This window comes from Myxocyprinus asiaticus, chromosome 15 (assembly GCF_019703515.2).
Source record: "Myxocyprinus asiaticus isolate MX2 ecotype Aquarium Trade chromosome 15, UBuf_Myxa_2, whole genome shotgun sequence".
NCBI lineage: Eukaryota > Metazoa > Chordata > Actinopteri > Cypriniformes > Catostomidae > Myxocyprinus > Myxocyprinus asiaticus.
This window is the reverse complement of record NC_059358.1, coordinates 9704416-9723280: the sequence shown is the minus strand read 5'-3', so window position 1 is coordinate 9723280 and position 18865 is coordinate 9704416. Positions and strand designations below refer to the sequence as shown.

The 18865-nt window shown below is 37.3% G+C and overlaps 1 protein-coding gene across 1 annotated transcript; it reads right to left on the bottom strand.

The window, feature by feature from the left end:
• Positions 1 to 6356: 6356 nt before the first annotated feature.
• Positions 6357 to 18507, bottom strand: LOC127453474 (26S proteasome regulatory subunit 6B-like). Its single transcript, XM_051719863.1, has 11 exons — positions 18431 to 18507; positions 16524 to 16613; positions 14992 to 15178; positions 9298 to 9444; positions 9103 to 9212; positions 8922 to 9015; positions 8352 to 8519; positions 7597 to 7673; positions 7337 to 7505; positions 7107 to 7162; positions 6357 to 6675 (listed from the first exon to the last, which is right to left on the bottom strand). Exons 1-11 carry the CDS (start codon positions 18464 to 18466, stop codon positions 6562 to 6564), a joined length of 1248 nt encoding a protein of 415 aa, XP_051575823.1. The 5' UTR covers positions 18467 to 18507; the 3' UTR covers positions 6357 to 6561.
• Between the last annotated feature and the right edge of the window lie 358 nt (positions 18508 to 18865).

Sequence of the window (18865 nt, the reverse complement as noted above, 5' to 3'; positions counted from 1 at the left end):
AAGCTCTCCAACAAGACAAAAATTGAGCCTCCAAAAAACTGGGTAATAAATGTATTGAATTGCAAAAGTTTTATTGAAGTTGTATCCAGCTGTGGTAAATATATGCTCATATAGATTAGTTTAGCTTTAACAAGATTAACCAATATTGGTTTTTAATGACCGATACAATACTGATTATTTTTGTGTTTGTGTGCATAAACCGTTATGCATAACAGATTTTTAATTCTTGTTTTTCTTCTTTTAAGCACATTAATGTCTTAATCATTTATCACTTACCTCTGGTAAATTGCTTTACAAAACTAATATTGCACACAGTCTACAAAGAATTAATTTGACTAGTTTTAGTTGCAATTTATACTTATAGAAAAGCCCTTCACTTAATATTTACATTTCTGCATTTGGCAGACGTTTTTATCCAAAGCGACTTACAGTGCACTTATTACAGAGACAATCCCCCCCGGAGCAACATGGAGTTAAGTGCATTGCTCAAGAACACAATGGTGGTGGCTTGTGGGGATTGAACCGGCAACCTTCTGCTTACCAGTTCTGTGTTTTAACCCACATATTTTTAATATTAAAGAACTGATAACAGATTAAACTACAAAGTTTAAATATTAGTTAAAAATATCAGTCAAACCGACTATCTGTCTATCTCTACTGTTAAGGGCATGGGTGAAGTCATTCTTATATCACAAAAGATAATCTTTTGCATCTCCGCCCTTAAGCTGTCCAAGCCTGTTAATATTTTACAAACAGAAATGTGTTGGTCAATGGTGGGGTGATTATACTAAGTGACAGTCGGGCTGAAACAGAAAGTATATGAGTGGGGGCACTGAGAACTGTACTATATACATAAAGGCAGAATGCTGTGCTGGCTCAAGCACATTTTATTTACAAACAAGCACCATCTTGTGGTGGAAGGCTGTATTACAATTTGAGACTGAAGTGCTTAAAAGGAATGGTTCACCCAAAAATGAAAACTCACTCATAATTAACTCCTTCACACCATCCCAGATATGTATGACTTCCTTTCTTCTGCAGAACACAAAGATTTGTTTATTTTTATACATATATATATATATATATATATATATATATATATATATATATATATACAATATATATATATATATATATATATATATATATATATATATATATATATATATATATATATTTTAGCTCTGTAGGTCAATACAATGCAAGTGAATGGTGGCCAGAACTTTGAAGCTCCAAAAAGAGTATAAAGGCAGTATAAAAGTAATCCATGTGACTCCAGTAGTTAAATCCATATCTTCAGAAGCTATATGATAGGTGTGGGTGTGAAACAGATAAAGTCCTTTTTACTATAAATCTCCACTTTCACTTTTTTCTTCTCTTGTTTTTCGGTGATTCGCATTCTTCGTGCATATCACCACCTACTGGTCGGGGCTGATCAAAGAATTTTAATATTAATATTGATTTGTTTCTCACTCACACCTATTATATTGCTTCTGAAGATATGGATTAAACCACTGGAGTCTTTTATACTGCCTTTACATACTTTTTGGTGCTTCAAAGTTCTGGCCACCATACACTTGCATTGTATGGACCTACTGAGTGGAGGTATTCTTCTAAAAAATCTTTGTTTTTGTTCTGCAGAAGAAAGTCATACATATCTGGGATGGCATGAGGGTGAGGGAAATATGAGAGTTTTCATTTTTGGGTGAACTATTTCTTAAAATGTATAAGCTGACACCCAGGATTGGGAGTGATTGATTGTTTGGCGCAGTCATGCATTGACCAATGGACATCACCAGATCAGATCAAAAACAGTTAAAGATGTTGACTATGGTAAAGGAACTACATCCACTAACTAGCAACTCCATATGACTTAAATGTTCTGTCTCACAATAACACAGGTTTTCTTACTTCATATAGTATATCAATGCAATGTATGTCATTTGAGGGATAATGAGGCTGGTTGTCACATGAGAAAGTCACAAGGGCTATTTTTCAGTACCTGTGAGGTTTTGAGTCAAAAGTGTAATTGCATAGGTGCTTGTTTTCTTTAGAAGTAGTTATCTAAACAGTATGTTGCATTTAAACACTTATTAAAAACTGTCTTCAATTAAAAAAAAAATAAACATCCATCATATTTTAGTAGCTCTTGGGTAAACAAGGGAAAAGTAGCAAGAATACATTTCCATTATTTACAAGACTATATTAAAAAGGTGCATTTTAACACTTTTTTCATAAATGGTTTTGGGCAAGTTGTCACAAGTTTTATAAGTTGTTAACATGTACAATATATTTGAACAATTAATTTTAGGCCAAAACACTTGCTTGAATTGTATTTTAAGTTACTATTTTATTTTTTTTGTTGTTTTATCAATTGTTTCATGTTTTAAATTCGGTGACTGTGTAAATTATCATCAGAAAGCCATTTGGGTAGGTTATAATACACTTTAGTTACAGATATTTTGTGGAAGATGACTTATTTACTTTCAACAGTATTTCATTTCAAACAAAGGTATAATAATCTCTAATGAGTGTCAAAAACAGCATGTGCTAAATGAACTATATCTTGTTTTCCTAGGCAGTAACTGTGGAAATGCTTAATTTTTTTTGTACCCAATACTTCAAGGTATTAACCTTTACACACACACACACACATATATACAGGTGCATCTCAATAAATTAGAATGTTGTGGAAAAGTTCATTTATTTCAGTAATTCAACTCAAATTGTGAAACTCATGTATTAAATAAATTCAATGCACACAGACTGAAGTAGTTTAAGTCTTTGGTTCTTTTAATTGTGATGATTTTGCTCACATTTAACAAAAACCCACCAATTCACTATCTCAAAAAATTAGAATATGGTGACATGCCAATCAGCTAATCAACTCAAAACACCTGCAAAGGTTTCCTGAGCCTTCAAAATGGTCTCTCAGTTTGGTTCACTAGGCTACACAATCATGGAGAAGACTGCTGATCTGACAGTTGTCCAGAAGACAATCATTGACCCTTCACAAGGAGGGTAAGCCACAAACATTCATTGCCAAAGAAGCTGGCTGTTCACAGAGTGCTGTATCCAAGCATGTTAACAGAAAGTTGAGTGGAAGGAAAAAGTGTGGAAGAAAAAGATGCAAAACCAACCGAGAGAACCGCAGCCTTATGATTGTCAAGCAAAATCGATTCAAGAATTTGGGTGAACTTCACAAGGAATGGACTGAGGCTGGGGTCAAGGCATCAAGAGCCACCACACACAGACGTGTCAAGGAATTTGGCTACAGTTGTTGTATTCCTCTTGTTAAGCCACTCCTGAACCACAGACAACATCAGAGGCGTCTTACCTGGGCTAAGGAGAAGAAGAACTGGACTGTTGCCCAGTGGTCCAAAGTCCTCTTTTCAGATGAGAGCAAGTTTTGTATTTCATTTGGAAATCAAGGTCCTAGAGTCTGGAGGAAGGGTGGAGAAGCTCATAGCCCAAGTTGCTTGAAGTCCACTGTTAAGTTTCCACAGTCTGTGATGATTTGGGGTGCAATGTCATCTGCTGGTGTTGGTCCATTGTGTTTTTTGAAAACCAAAGTCACTGCACCCATTTACCAAGAAATTTTGGAGCACTTCATGCTTCCTTCTGCTGACCAGCTTTTTAAAGATGCTGATTTCATTTTCCAGCAGGATTTGGCACCTGCCCACACTGCCAAAAGCTCCAAAAGTTGGTTAAATGACCATGGTGTTGGTGTGCTTGACTGGCCAGCAAACTCACCAGACCTGAACCCCATAGAGAATCTATGGGGTATTGTCAAGAGGAAAATGAGAAACGAGAGACCAAAAAATGCAGATGAGCTGAAGGTCACTGTCAAAGAAACCTGGGCTTCCATACCACCACAGCAGTGCCACAAACTGATCACCTCCATGCCACGCCGAATTGAGGCAGTAATTAAAGCAAAAGGAGCCCCTACCAAGTATTGAGTACATATACAGTAAATGAACATACTTTCCAAAAGGCCAACAATTCACTAAAAATGTTTTTTTTATTGGTCTTATGATGTATTCTAATTTTTTGAGATAGTGAATTGGTGGGTTTTTGTTAAATGTGAACCAAAATCATCACAATTAAAAGAACCAAAGACTTAAACTACTTCAGTCTGTGTGCACTGAATTAATTTAATACATGAGTTTCACAATTTGAGTTGAATTACTGAAATAAATGAACTTTTCCATGACATTCTAATTTGAGATGCACCTGTATATATACAGGTGCATCTCAATAAATTAGAATGTCATGGAAAAGTTCATTTATTTCAGTAATTTAACTCAAATTGTGAAACTCGTGTATTAAATAAATTCAGTGCACACAGACTGAAGTAGTTTAAGTCTTTGGTTCTTTTAATTGTGATGATTTTGGCTCACATTTAACAAAAACCCACCAATTCACTATTTCAAAAAATTAGAATATGGTGACATGCCAATCAGCTAATCAACTCAAAACACCTACAAAGGTTTCCTGAGCCTTCAAAATGGTCTCTCAGTTTGGTTCACTAGGCTATACAATCATGGGGAAGACTGCTGATCTGATAGTTGTCCAGAAGACAATCATTGACACCCTTCACAAGGAGGGTAAGCCACAAACATTCATTGCCAAAGAAGCTGGCTGTTCACAGAGTGCTGTATCCAAGCATGTTAACAGAAAGTTGAGTGGAAGGAAAAAGTGTGGAAGAAAAAGATGCACAACCAACCGAGAGAACCGCAGCCTTATGATTGTCAAACAAAATTGATTCAAGAATTTGGGTGAACTTCACAAGGAATGGACTGAGGCTGGGGTCAAGCCACCACACACAGACATGTCAAGGAATTTGGCTACAGTTGTCGTATTCCTCTTGTTAAGCCACTCCTGAACCACAGACAACGTCAGAGGCGTCTTACCTGGGCTAAGGAGAAGAAGAACTGGACTGTTGCCCAGTGTTCCAAAGTACTCTTTTCAGATGAGAGCAAGTTTTGTATTTCATTTGGAAACCAAGGTCCTAGAGTCTGGAGGAAGAGTGGAGAAGCTCATAGCCCAAGTTGCTTGAAGTCCAGTGTTAAGTTTCCACAGTCTGTGATGATTTGGGGTGCAATGTCATCTGCTGGTGTTGGTCCATTGTGTTTTTTGAAAAGCAAAGTCACTGCACCCGTTTACCAAGAAATTTTGGAGTACTTCATGCTTCCTTCTGCTGAAAGATGCTGATTTCATTTTCCAGCAGGATTTGGCACCTGCCCACACTGCCAAAAGCACCAAAAGTTGGTTAAATGACCATGGTGTTGGTGTGCTTGACTGGCCAGCAAACTCACCAGACCTGAACCCCATAGAGAATCTATGGGGTATTGTCAAGAGGAAAATGAGAAACAAGAGACCAAAAAATGCAGATGAGCTGAAGGCCACTGTCAAAGAAACCTGGGCTTCCATACCACCTCGGCAGTGCCACAAACTGATCACCTCCATGCCACACCGAATTGAGGAAGTAATTAAAGCAAAAGGAGCCCCTACCAAGTATTGAGTACATATACAGTAAATGAACATACTTTCCAGAAGGCCAACAATTCACTAAAAATGTTTTTTTTATTGGTCTTATGATGTATTCTAATTTTTTGAGATAGTGAATTGGTGGGTTTTTGTTAAATGTGAGCCAAAATCATCACAATTAAAAGAACCAAAGACTTAAACTACTTTAGTCTGTGTGCATTGAATTTATTTAATACACGAGTTTCACAATTTGAGTTGAATTACTGAAATAAATGAACTTTTCCACAACATTCTAATTTATTGAGATGCACCTGTATATATATATATTTTTTTTTTTTTCAAAAACAAAACTACCTTGAAAAATATTCACTGAAGTAAAAAGTGTGAAAAGTAGTTTAACCTACTTGTATATATTGTTTGTACAAGATGTTGAATGACCTTTAGTCAGGTGTTTTTGTTTTCTTATTAAAAATGCCTGGTAACAATGTCCAGGTCATTACATTTTACCAATGTCAAACAGCATTAGCAAAGTTAGTATAAAAATGTTTCCCAAAAAGCATTTTGCTTTTTGTATCTGCCATCTCATGCAAGAGTGATAATTCATCTAAAAACAACTGCTTTATGCAATGAAATGGGCTAATATCACAGTAAAATCTATCTAGTAGTACATTTGTCCATTTTTTTTTTTAGAAATTCACTATCAATTTTCTGATGAAATTCACTGAAACTATTGTCTGTCAGCATATGTTGAGCTTGTCATCTCAACCTCTTAATTTAGACTCTTTTATATGGCAAACATTTTAATGGTCATTTTAGGTGTTTTTTTTTTCCTTTCTTAAATAGAAACATGAAATGCTCACAAGATCTACATGTTTATGCAACCATACTTTATATACGTACATAAATCCTGCGAAATTTAAGTTCTAGTACAAGCAGTGTAAACCTTGAATGGTTAAATCAAGGTTTAAGTGTTATGACCTCAATGATACACTGTACGTACAAAAACAATGCTGAAACAAACATGGTAAAAGCTAATGCCGATATCCAGTCTACGATATCCAGGAGTATTTTTTACTTGTAGAACTCGTGTTCCTGCTCGTCTTTCTTGATTACAGTCTTGTAAGCCTTCTCAAAATCTTTAGCAAGCACAATGTAACGGTTTTCCCGCACAGCCAGCATACCAGCCTATTAACATGAGAGAAACAGGATTAATCTTAACAGAAAAAACATTAGCAAAAAAAAAAGTATGAAAATTATGCAGAGTACAAACTGCCAAGCGAATTTCAATATGCAAAAAAGCAATCAGTGAAAGGGTCAAAGCAGTGCTCTCACATATATGGAGTGTAATTAAATTTTTCCACACTTAGCTCTTAAAAAGGTTTACTATTTAATAATAATAATAAAAAAAGCTTTTATCATTAACAAAACAGTTTGCAAAGAGCACTCTGCATATATCCTGAAAGTCATATTCAAAGTATTTAAAAGAAAAACATCTACAAACATAACTACACAGAAATGTTGCTTTAGAGATGTCAAGCACTTAGATTTAGATTTGTGAAACGGTATACTAGCCTATCAAAGAAAATATTGCTCTAAACTCCTCTCTTCTAACTCACCTCCTGGCAAATAGAGTTGATATCTGCACCAGATATCTTGTCAGGCCTGGCAACATCTGCACTTTGGTTAAGGATGTGAAAAGCAATTATAATAAAGTGTGAAAAGCAATACAAAGAATATTCTAAACATCTACTTATTGTTTTTGGTTGAGAAAGTCCAACATGAGAAACTAAATTCTTATATTTCATGAAATATTTATGAGCAAACATTTCATGCAGAATCAGGATACAGTCCTCCAGGTCAACCTCCTCAGACAGGTTCATCATGCTGGTGATGGTTGAAAACACCAGGCGTTTCTGTCGACGATCTGGTAGCGGGAACTCGATCTTACGGTCCAGCCTACCTGGGCGCAGCAGGGCTGGGTCCAGTGTGTCAGCCCTGTTGGTGGCCATGATGACCTGCCATTGAAAAAGTGAAACGGAGGACATTAGCAGAGGCTTAAAGTGACAATGAAATAATAAAAATAATAATAAGAAAATTCTCTCCAACCTTAACATTCACATTCTGGTCAAAACCGTCCATTTGATTGAGGAGCTCCAACAGGATTCTCTGCACCTCTCGATCAGCTACAAAAGGAGATAACAGAAAAACAATAAACAATATGAACACAAAATACAGTGCACAGGACCTAACTTTTGGTCTGTTCCTCAGCTAAAATTATCGAATGGCATTAGAAGACTTGGAAAATAGCACATGAGTAGTATGAATGACTTTGTGTTGATATGTCACTTTTTATCATCCCAGTAAATAACTCCAGTCCTGGGCTGATTTCCCAAAAGCATTGCAAGCTTAAGTTGATCGTAGAGTCCACTGGCACCAATGGCTTCTATAGTCTACTTAGCTTACGATGCTTTTGGGAAATGCAGCCCTGATCAGCTATTGTTGTTTGCAAAAGAGCAGCTTGGGACATGACGGTGAATAAACGACAGACTTTTCCTTTTTTGGTGAACTATTCCTTTAATCTTAATGATTATATTTTTACTAGAATGGCAGTACTTTGTATTTCTCAATTGCTATGTAAAAAAAAAAACAAAAAAAAAACAACAACAATAATAAACTATTTGCAAGGAATTTTATAACTTCATATAAACCATAAAAATTATTTCATGCTACAATATGCCTTGTCTGTAATACAATATCCATTTTATCATGAATAATGGTTTAATTGGAGGACTCATTTCTGAAATAAACAGACAAACAAAAAAGGTAATAAGGTGCCTAAAAGTTCAGAGGGACCTCCATACCTCCAGTCTGTGCATCAAAACGCTTGGTTGCAATTGCATCAATCTCATCAATAAAGATAATAGCTGGAGCGTTCTCTTTGGCCAGACGGAAGACATCTCTTACCATGCGCGGACCCTCTCCAAGATACTTCTGTACAAACTCAGAGCCCACCACACGGATAAAAGCCGCTGCAGACATTTAAAAAAAGCAAAGATAAGTAATTATGAAAGCTAGAATGTAACTGTGTACGCTTTATTTATTATCATTAATTTTAGTCTATGTTTAGAAACAAAATCACGCCGATCAACAAGAAAGGCATCTTAACACCCTGTCTACACTGGGTGCATTGACACGAACGTTCTAAACGGTTTATTTTTGTTGGCAGTAGTAGCACCAGCCCAAAATGAAACGGGACACCCGTTTACAGTCGGCACAAAGCAACAGACGCTTCCAGTGTAGACATCGTTGATTATAATGGGTTCTATTGCTTTTGAAGCTATGCAACGTTCACGTCCGGTGTAGACAAGGTGTAAGAGATTAAAGAATGAATACTCCATGGTGGACCAGGACCATGATTCTCTAAAACACACCTGTGGTGTGGTGAGCCACAGCTTTTGCAAGCAAAGTCTTTCCACAACCAGGTGGGCCATACATCAGCACTCCTCTGGGTGGGTCGATACCAATCTGAGAATGAAAGTTTAAAAGTGAGTGGACGAACAAAACAGCTAAACTGTGACCCCATGTTTCCCACAGGCTCTTGCACACACGCACCTGTTTATAGAGCTCAAAGTGTGTGAGGGGGAGCTCCACAGCCTCTCTCACTTCCTGTTTCTGGATGTCCATTCCTCCAATTTCAGAGTATGTCACATCTGGCTTCTGATCTGAAGTCATTAACAAAATGCTGTTATTTGTATTATAATTTCGGGTTGTCCATGACCATGGGAATACTGCAACAGATGCTCTTACCTGAGGTGAGCATCATAATGCTGCTATCAGCCTCTGGAGGGAGAACATCCACCAGTGCATTGCTGTGCTTGTGCAGGGCAACAGAGGCATTAGGCTTCAGCAGTTCTCTGTCAATCGTGCTCAGAATTCGAACATAGTAGTTGGAGCCTGGAGAAAAATATACTAGGACATTAGTGTTGAAGCTAAAATGAGTAGCATTAAGTAGAGAATATTTGCATAAGACACAGTGTATATTGTTAAACCGGAAGTTTTTCCCCCTTTTATACTTAGTAGTTGTTTACATAGTAAAGGGGCACTGAGAACACTGTTCCCTCCCGCTGCATACTTCTGTTGTTGGTTCCGCACAAATGACGGACTCAAGTCCAAATTTACAGATTAGAGATTTTCCTGAATCAGCTAAATGTATGCTCAGTGTTTCAAATGGAGTCCATTTTAATGCACATTTTTTCCACTATGGAGCTGTAGCTTTGAGTGAAATCTTGTGTGTAAAAATGGTGGAAATACATACTGAGTCGTAAAACAACACATACACATTCCAAATTTACTGTGAGGTGTGGGCGCCATCAGCTAATGTGGAAATGCGGCTGCGCATCCGAATGGTTAAATGTGCTTCATGGTCAATGCCCGTCCCGCGAGTGATAAACATAAACAGTAGCTTATGTCTTACATGAATGCAGACAGGTGCAACAAATCAGGTATGTGTCAAAATACCAGATCTTTGCATAAGACTTTGCAGTGTAAACACACTAATGCAGCCTAATAGATCTGCTGCTGTCTTTTATGTTGTTAATCTTAATCAAACAACAAACATTGAAAAGAAAGCCACTGCTCTTTATTTGTTATTATTAGCCTACAATGCTCTTAGTTTACTTAATACTATAGCCTAATGAAAAGAATAGCCTTAAATAATGTCTAATCGCCAATAAGGAGTTTGCAACCCATGACATATTAACCTAAATTAACGCATTGAAAGCTAGATGTTCTTAACCCATGTATCAAAATCACACATGACAGAAGCACACACACTGACAGAAGACATTACGTGTAATCTCAGAGGGAGCTAAGTCTACCTCAACAGTCTCTAATAACAGTAAGTTGACAATATTTAGGCCATTATTCTTCCGGTTTGAGCGAACGCTGGCGTGTCTGACTGCAACTGCTCCCCGGTTTCTTTGATGTTAATTTTAGGGAGATTTTATGCTTCCTGTTTGAAGTGACCTCTCGTGAATTTTTATGGACTATTGACTTTTCATCTGTCTGCGATCTGTGCAATGCCCCCACTGCATCACCACGCTCGAATTAGACCGGCCTACCGGAGTGAGCTGGGCTGCGTGGAAATTAAATCTTGCTCATGCAGATGGGCCACCAACAATGTTTTGTCTTCTACTGATCGCTCTGGCTTGCTGGAGCTTTATCGCTGTTTTCATCAGTCCAAGCAGGGAACTTGGTACTTATTTGCCGACCCATGTTTTTGTTGTTTTCCCAACACGGTTATTACTCTCCCGTGGATTTACAGCGACTGAACTCCTTGTTCCATCCATTCACTGGACTTTTTTGTTGTGACTGAGATGTGGCTTAACCCCGGGGACTTAACGTCTCTCGGCGATCTCTCCCCCCCGGACTGTGCCTTCTTCAGTTCTCCATGGACTACTGGACATTGTGGTGGAGTTGCCACTATTTTCAGAAACTATTTAAATGCAGAAACTTGCCTATGGACATGTTTTCAAGCTTTGAGGTCCAGTTATTAAAGGTTGATATCATGGGCCCCGTTCTATTGGCACTTTTCCACTGCACGTTACGGTTCGACTCGACTTGCTTTACTTTTCTGAGCTTGTTTTTCCACTGCAGTTTAGTGCTGCCTCAGCATGGGTGAGATTATAGGCTGATCGTCATAGTTGTGCCGCCTCTACTGCCGTGACATCATCTAAAACGCGACACAAACATTACTGACTATAAACAATATCACGACCGACAGCTGTTAGCTACTAGCTCATTGTGCTGCATAAAGCAGTTGTTGCATGGTGATTTTACACAAGTGTAACAGTTAAATTGGCCTGGTTGATTTAGAAGCAAGCTTTCCAGTAGCTGGACAACTAAAAGTTAAGCTTTCAAGCAGAATACAGAGTTAACAAACCTCCATCGTGGAATCCAACAACACGAGTCCAGGGCACTCTCCCTCCCATTGCTCACCTGTCTATTGCCATAGTTAGCGTCCATTTGGTCGAACATCTTCCACTTTCTTCTGTTTGAACCACTCCGGCTGTTGTGGTCCTTGATGGTTCTGTAGTCACTTAAGTTTTTTTTTTTTTACTTTTCCCTACACTGTTGGTAGGTCTGGTGGTAGCCGTGTGTGGCCAACAGCTGAGACACTTCCTGAAAGACTTTTTCGTTTCACGTCGTTTCGTTCGTCACTAACGAGAGGAACGTCTGCACCTCGTTTATTGACCACGCCATGGTTTTGCGCACAGCCATTTCTTTTTAAAATTCTGAAAGTCACGTGAACAAATGATATTGCTGTCGATGTTGCTAACTTTAAAACTAGCGGGTTGATGTCCCGTGTCGCAAATCCAGTGACACTTGTAGTGACGATTCTCTCTGGCCAATCAGTGATCTGCAGGGTTTTGATGTCACATTTAGTACCGGCTCGGCTCGCTTGGCACCTCGACCAAGGTGGTACTAAAAAAAGTATCAGGTACCAGGTACTATCCACAGTGGAAAACCCCCAAAAATCGAGCAGAGTCAAGTGGAGTTGAGCTGTACCGTGCAGTGGAAAAGCCCCATATATGCACTGGTATACAGACCTACTAAATTTAATAAGGACTTCATCCATCAATTCTCAGTTTTACTCTCAGATCTGGTGACTCATGGTGACAGACAGTTGATTCTTGGGGATTTTAACGTTCACCTTTGTTGTCCATCCAAACCTTTGGTAAAAGAATTTGTATCACTTATAGAGTATTTGAATTTTGTACAGTCAGTCTATGGTCCAACGCATAATTTGGGTCATACATTAGATCTTGTGTTGTCTCATGGTTTTTATGTTTCAAATTTGGAGGTTTCTGTTGCTGGTATTTCTGACCACTATTCAGTTGTGTTTGAATCTGTTTGCCCATGTCCTTTACCCACTTTTTCTCAGCCTTTACACTATTCCCGTGCTATTCATTCCACCACCGCCAACTTATTTTCTGATTATTATTTATCACACTTCACAGACGATGTTTCTAATGATACTTATACTGAACATTTGGTTGAAGCGTTTAATAAATCATGTTCTATTACTCTTGACAGTGTTGCTCCGCTTAAGCCAAGGAGAGTAAAGGGTGCCTCCCAGCCTTGGCTAAATGATGTCACCCGAAAATGGAAATATCATTCTAAAGTGGAAAAGGGACAAGCTTCAGGTCTCATATGATATTCTAAAGGCATGTTTAATTAGAAGCAGCAGCCTTTATTTTGGTCACACATTATACATACATTTTTGCATATATACAGTGAAATGTATTTGTTTTCACATATCCCAGCTAAGCTGGGGTCAGAGTGCAGGGTCAGCCATGATACAGCGCCCCTGGAGCAGATAGGGTCAAGGTCCTTGCTCAAGGGCCCAACAGTGGCATCTTGGCAGTGCTGGGGCTTGAACCCCTGACCTTCTGGTCAGTAACCCAGAGCCTTGTCCGCTGAGCCACCACTGTTAATTATCAAACATCAGTAAAAGAGGCAAAATCAAAGTTCTTTTCAAAATTAATTGCTGATAATGCAAATAGATCCAAAGCTTTAAGACAATGGATTCTGTTTTAAACCCTATTACTAATGTCTTTCCAGATGCTTCAGAGACTTCTATATTATTTTATTCACAAAATAAAAAATATTAATTCTACTATTTTACCTTTTAAGTTGGCATTTCCACAATTATCTCACTTTCTACCAGTTTCCCCATCGCAGCTAGCTGATGTAATTTCAATGATGAAATGTTCAGGTTGCAAGTTTGATGTTCTTCCTGCACATCTTTTCAAAGATGTTTTTAAGACAATTAGTCCAAGCGTGATAGATATAATGAATAGCTCCCTAGCTAATGGACTAGTTCCAGCTAGTTTTAAACATGCAGTTGTGCAACCTTTGCTAAAAAAAAAAAACCCATCTTGATTCAGCATTTCAAACTAATTACAGGCCAATTTCTAAATTGCCCTTTATTTCCAAGCTTTTGGAAAGAGTAATTTATTCACAGCTTCACTCTTACCTGAACACTTTTAACATTTTAGACACGTTTCAGTCCGGATTCAGATCCTTACACAGTACTGAGTCTGCTATGTTGAAGGTCACAAATGATATATCTTGCTTGCTCTGGATTCAGGCTGTTTTAGTTTTGTTGGATCTCAGCACTGCGTTTGACACTATTGACCATGACATCCTTCTCAAAAGCCTTGAGTGTATGGTTGGCATCCAGGGTCTGGCCATGCAGTGGTTTGATAATTAAAACTTCATTAACTTTTAAAAATCGCTTCCTGCCAGCAGTCGACGCATCACGTTACTGTCACATGACGCAAGCGCAAAATTCACGCAAGAAATTGGAAGCGCGCATTTTGTTTACAACAGAGGAACGAACGTCACGCGAGAGTTACTTCATTCCAAACAGCAATTCTGCGCTGGACGGAAGCAACAATTTAAAGTTAAAAACTTTTTAATTATCAATTTGTTTCTTACATAAACCTATTGATTTTCTTCAGAAGACATTAATTGATCGACTGGAGTCATATAGATTACTTTTATGCTGCCTAAATATGCCTTTTGGACCGTCAGACAGCCAACAGCCTGATGGCACTCATTTACATGCACTGTATGGACAAACTGAGCTGAAATGGTCTTATAAAATTCTTCATTTCGGTTCTGCTGAAGAAGGAAATTCATATACATCTGGGATGGTTTAAAGGTCAGTAAATCAATGAGATTTTTCATTTTTGGGTAAACTAATCCTTTAATTTTTTCAGTTTCATTGTCATTTATAGTTAAAATAAATAAAATATTTAATTCAAAGTTTGAAATCAAGCTGCCTTGTGTGATTGTGTAGTAGGCTATTGCATAACGAAAATTACCCCATAGCACCACCTAGAGTTCAACCAGCAGTATTACCGGTATAGTCGGTTTGAACGCCTCACCGTTATGACAATTATGACATGGTGGCAAGTATAGTGGTTACAAACGACACCGTTCTAGGAGATGCATGACAAATGTAAACAACCATGGATATACGGGAGCGCTCTGTGGATTTCCATTGGCTGCTCACCAGATGACTTCAGATTTGAGTCATGGAATATCATACACTACAAGATTTCCTCTAAAGTCAGCTCTAAAATATCTTATATTTTAAATCCTACGACTAAATGGAATAATTTCACTATCTGTCCTTTTTAAGACATTTTTTGGACTCCAGAGAAAATGAAAAATCTGTCTTACGTCAGCATGTCCTGAACTCATACGTGCTCAAACCGTTAATCTTACGACAAATAGCATCAGAACTTTTCATTTAATGTTACAACTTCTCATTCAGGGAAATAGCCAGTGAAAAATGTAACAGGTCGTGTTCACACATGACCTCTTCACAGAAAATTGCAGTTTATTTTCTGGAAAAGGCTGTATGTGTGAAAGCAACTAATGTCTTCTGATAATAGTACAATTGATACCCAAACAGGTAATACCCTTTACCTGTGGTTGAGCCCACAATGGCGGTATTCTGGTCAACTGCTTCCAAGAACTGCCCAATAACCAGAGGGATGCTCTGTATCCTCTTCACCTCCTCTTGAGCATGAAGGAACTCCTTCTTCAGGTTCTTCTGCTCATCTTTAATATATTCCTCCTGCACCTCCAGAAACTCCAGCTCCTGCTGCAGCTTCTGCAGAGAGGATATGAAAGCAAATATGTGGTTGAATATCAACATTCAATACAGTAATAACTGGTACCTTGTATAATAAATAAATGCACTTGAATAAATACAAAAAGATTTAATCCGTATAGACCTTTTGTCAGGGTTGATGCCATATAATATTTTGCAAATTGAAAGTGAGGCTGTGAGGAATATATGCAGCCTGTTCAATGGTTTGAACTGTTTAATACCTTGGTGTTGATGATTCCACTGACAACACATTAAAAATGTCATTCCAAAAGAAACTCCAGTGGACAAAAACTACTGAAAATGTGGTTTGTGATCATTAGACTTGACTTTTGACATTTGGATAGTACAAGCCAGTGAACAGACTGCATGTCTATTTCAAATTTTCAATCACAAAAAATTAAATATGGAAGCTACCCTGACTATGGTGGTCTTAGGGCTGCACAATTTATCGTATTTTCACCGTGATCACGGTTTTTGCCTCTCACAGTTAATTAAGCATAAGCTAGCAAGCAAAAATTATCACATGAGGACAGTGATAAAGTGTTTCTCAGAACGGTTCTGTGCTCGATACACATTAAATAAATTCCATCTCGTGCTCTGATTATAGACCTATGTTGTACACAAAACAGCTGCGGTCCGTGTTCAGTGTGTGTTGCATGCGGTGACCACGTTATATTAAAAGCCCCACAGATTTACTTCAATTGCACATTTGGCACTGGGGTTTTGTGGACCGAGGAGGAGATGAGAGCACTTCACCATGTATGGAAAGAGTACAAAGCTGTTGTCAACAGAAACAACAAAACACACACTGCCTTCAGTTTTCTGCCAATATAAAGGATTGAGAACTTATTGGTAAATTATTACAGAAATATATAACTATTGCAATATAATAATAATAATTTTAAAAATCCATCACCCTAGAGAGTAGGCTCTTTCTATTGGCAGTAAAGCATGGGCAAAACATGACTTAATTTTAGTCAAAAGGAATCACTTACTACTTTGGAGTTTTAACCCCTTGTTCAACATGAGAGCTTGTATTTATGTAAATTTAAGTTTTTTTGGTTCTTTTAGAATTGATATCTAAGCAGTAGTAACAGTGATTTTTGTGCAAATTGTGCAGCCCTGTAATAATAAAAAAATAAAATAAAAAATAAAAATCTCAAATGACAGAATAATCATGATTAATAATCATGATTACAACGTGGAGCAAAATATTAGATACAATTATGGTTTTCAACATTATCGAGCAGCCCTAGGTGGTCTATTACAGCAATATTGTGAAAGACGAAAACACAATAATACAACTTTCACAAAACATCACAGAAAAAAACAACAACAAACAAACCTTATATCTGCTGTAAAGGTCCTCCAGATCTTCTGGTTCAGGAGCTAAGAATGACAAGCCAGTATGGGGCCTTGAATTCAGCAGTGCCTCCTGGGGGGGGGGAGAGATATCACAAATGTCTGGATTTGAAATGTATTCCTCTACAGATTACAGAATACATGCTGTAAAATGTCATTTGTAATGTATTCTGTTAGATTACTCAAGGCCAATAACGTATTCTAAATACTTTGGATTACTTCTTCAGCACTGGTACATTTTTTTCACTTGTTTTGACTATAAAAACTCCAGTAAGACAAAATACACATGTTAAAAATACATTCTCTGAAAAACCTAAATATATTATGCAGTGTTGTTTCTAAAACAAGATCAATCTAACTGATCTTGTTTTAAGGATTTTTAGATATTTTTACAGGAAAACAATACAAAAATTATCATCAAGAATACGATTTTTGCGCTAATATCAAAGGTCTTACTAGAAAAAAGAAATTATGATCCAACGTGAATTTTCTTGATAAAAAAATATGAACGTGCTTGGTAACATATGCATGTAAAATGGCTAGAAATAGCATTTTAGTTTAGTGTAAAGCTGACAATTTACACAAGGTTTATTTCTGTTTCTTCTGCTCCAAACTTACTTCAAACTTACTTCTCTGTCTGCTCGTATGAATGTAACACATCATAAGAAAGTGTTTCACCGCTGTTCAAATGCACTTTGGATCGCATCATTTATATGTATAAATGTTTTCCATCTGAAAGGACTAAATATTAAATGAAACAATTGACAATAAAATGCAAAGTAATCTCTTCAGTAATGAAAATACTTTTTGAATGTAACTGTATTCTAATTACCAATGAATTAAATTGTAACTGTAGTGGAATACAGTTACTTATATTTTGTATTTTAAATACGTAATCCCGTTACATGTATTCCGTTACTCCCCAACCCTGTATATATGTATATGTATGTATATATATATATATATATATATATATATATATATATATATATATATATATTTTTTTTTTTTTTATTAAATTAATTAAAAACTATTTAATTGTACACTAACTTCTGATACATTCTGACAGTTTCTACCTCTGGTTCTGCTCTGATTAGCATAAAGTAATGTCATAATGTTTGTGATGTGATGTGAAGGGGGGGGTCCACAAATGTCTAAACATCTAAGCCTATTTGCCATAAACGCATACAATCAGCCTATATCTACAAGTCAGGGACTCAAGACCGTTTTTAAAAATAACACTAATAAATAAAACTTGTTAATAATAAGTACAATAAATAACATCACAAACATTATGACATTATGCTTAAAAAAATAAAAATAAAATAAAAATACACACACACACACACACACACACACACACACACACACACACACACACACACACACACACGCATCCATATTATGTGTATGATCCTACCTGAACTCTGGATAATTTTTGTTAACTGTTATTAATGTTCTTCTAAAATGTTAACAAAACGACAAATTAACCTGACAATCAGCCCAACTGCTATGCTAAATGGCTAACCAATAGCCCAACTGACATTTATGCTGTTCCAACTGTGTGAAACCCGTCAAATCTTTTCCAAATTACCATAAAGAGTACAACCGTGTTGAAAAGTATTCATTTGAACTTGAAAGGTTAGCACTGAGCGTAAGTGAGTATCAGCACACATGCTAACGTTAGCTGCTGTCGCAGGATGGCATGACTGAGCATTTGCAGCTAGCTGAATGAATCGGCACCTTTTCCAGCGCGACTAAAGGCCTTAGACTCGCGTTCCTGCTGCATTTGTGTTTTCTCAATATGTCCCATGTCTCATTCAGCATAAATGGGATGTCAACGCCGCCCGCGTCTTTGAAAAATGATTGAGATAAATCGGAATATCTCACCTGAGGCTTCTCAACAAGCACTCCACCGTCCTCCATGTTTGCCTTGTAGAAACTGACGTCACGTCGTAGGACATAATAATCCTACCGCCTCCCCTACTTCCGCTCCTCTTCCAACAGAGCCTGTTATTTTGGGCTTCTCAAGCACCAGATATTATACAGTAGGTTTGAATAAGTATAGGCTATTTCAGCAGGACTCAATCACAAGACATTTAATTTGACAAATAATCAGAATGTAAAAGTTAACTTTTCTGCTAAGTGTAAGCCTTTGTAAAAACTTTGTGTGTATTGAAATACATGTATTTCTTTGGTATACACTAGCAGTCAAAAGTGTGGGCTCCCTTGACTTAATATATGTTTCTTGTGATCTTAGAATGCCTTCTGATCAAAAGACTATGGTACAACTGGACTAAATGCACACTTTTTTTCTGAGTAACA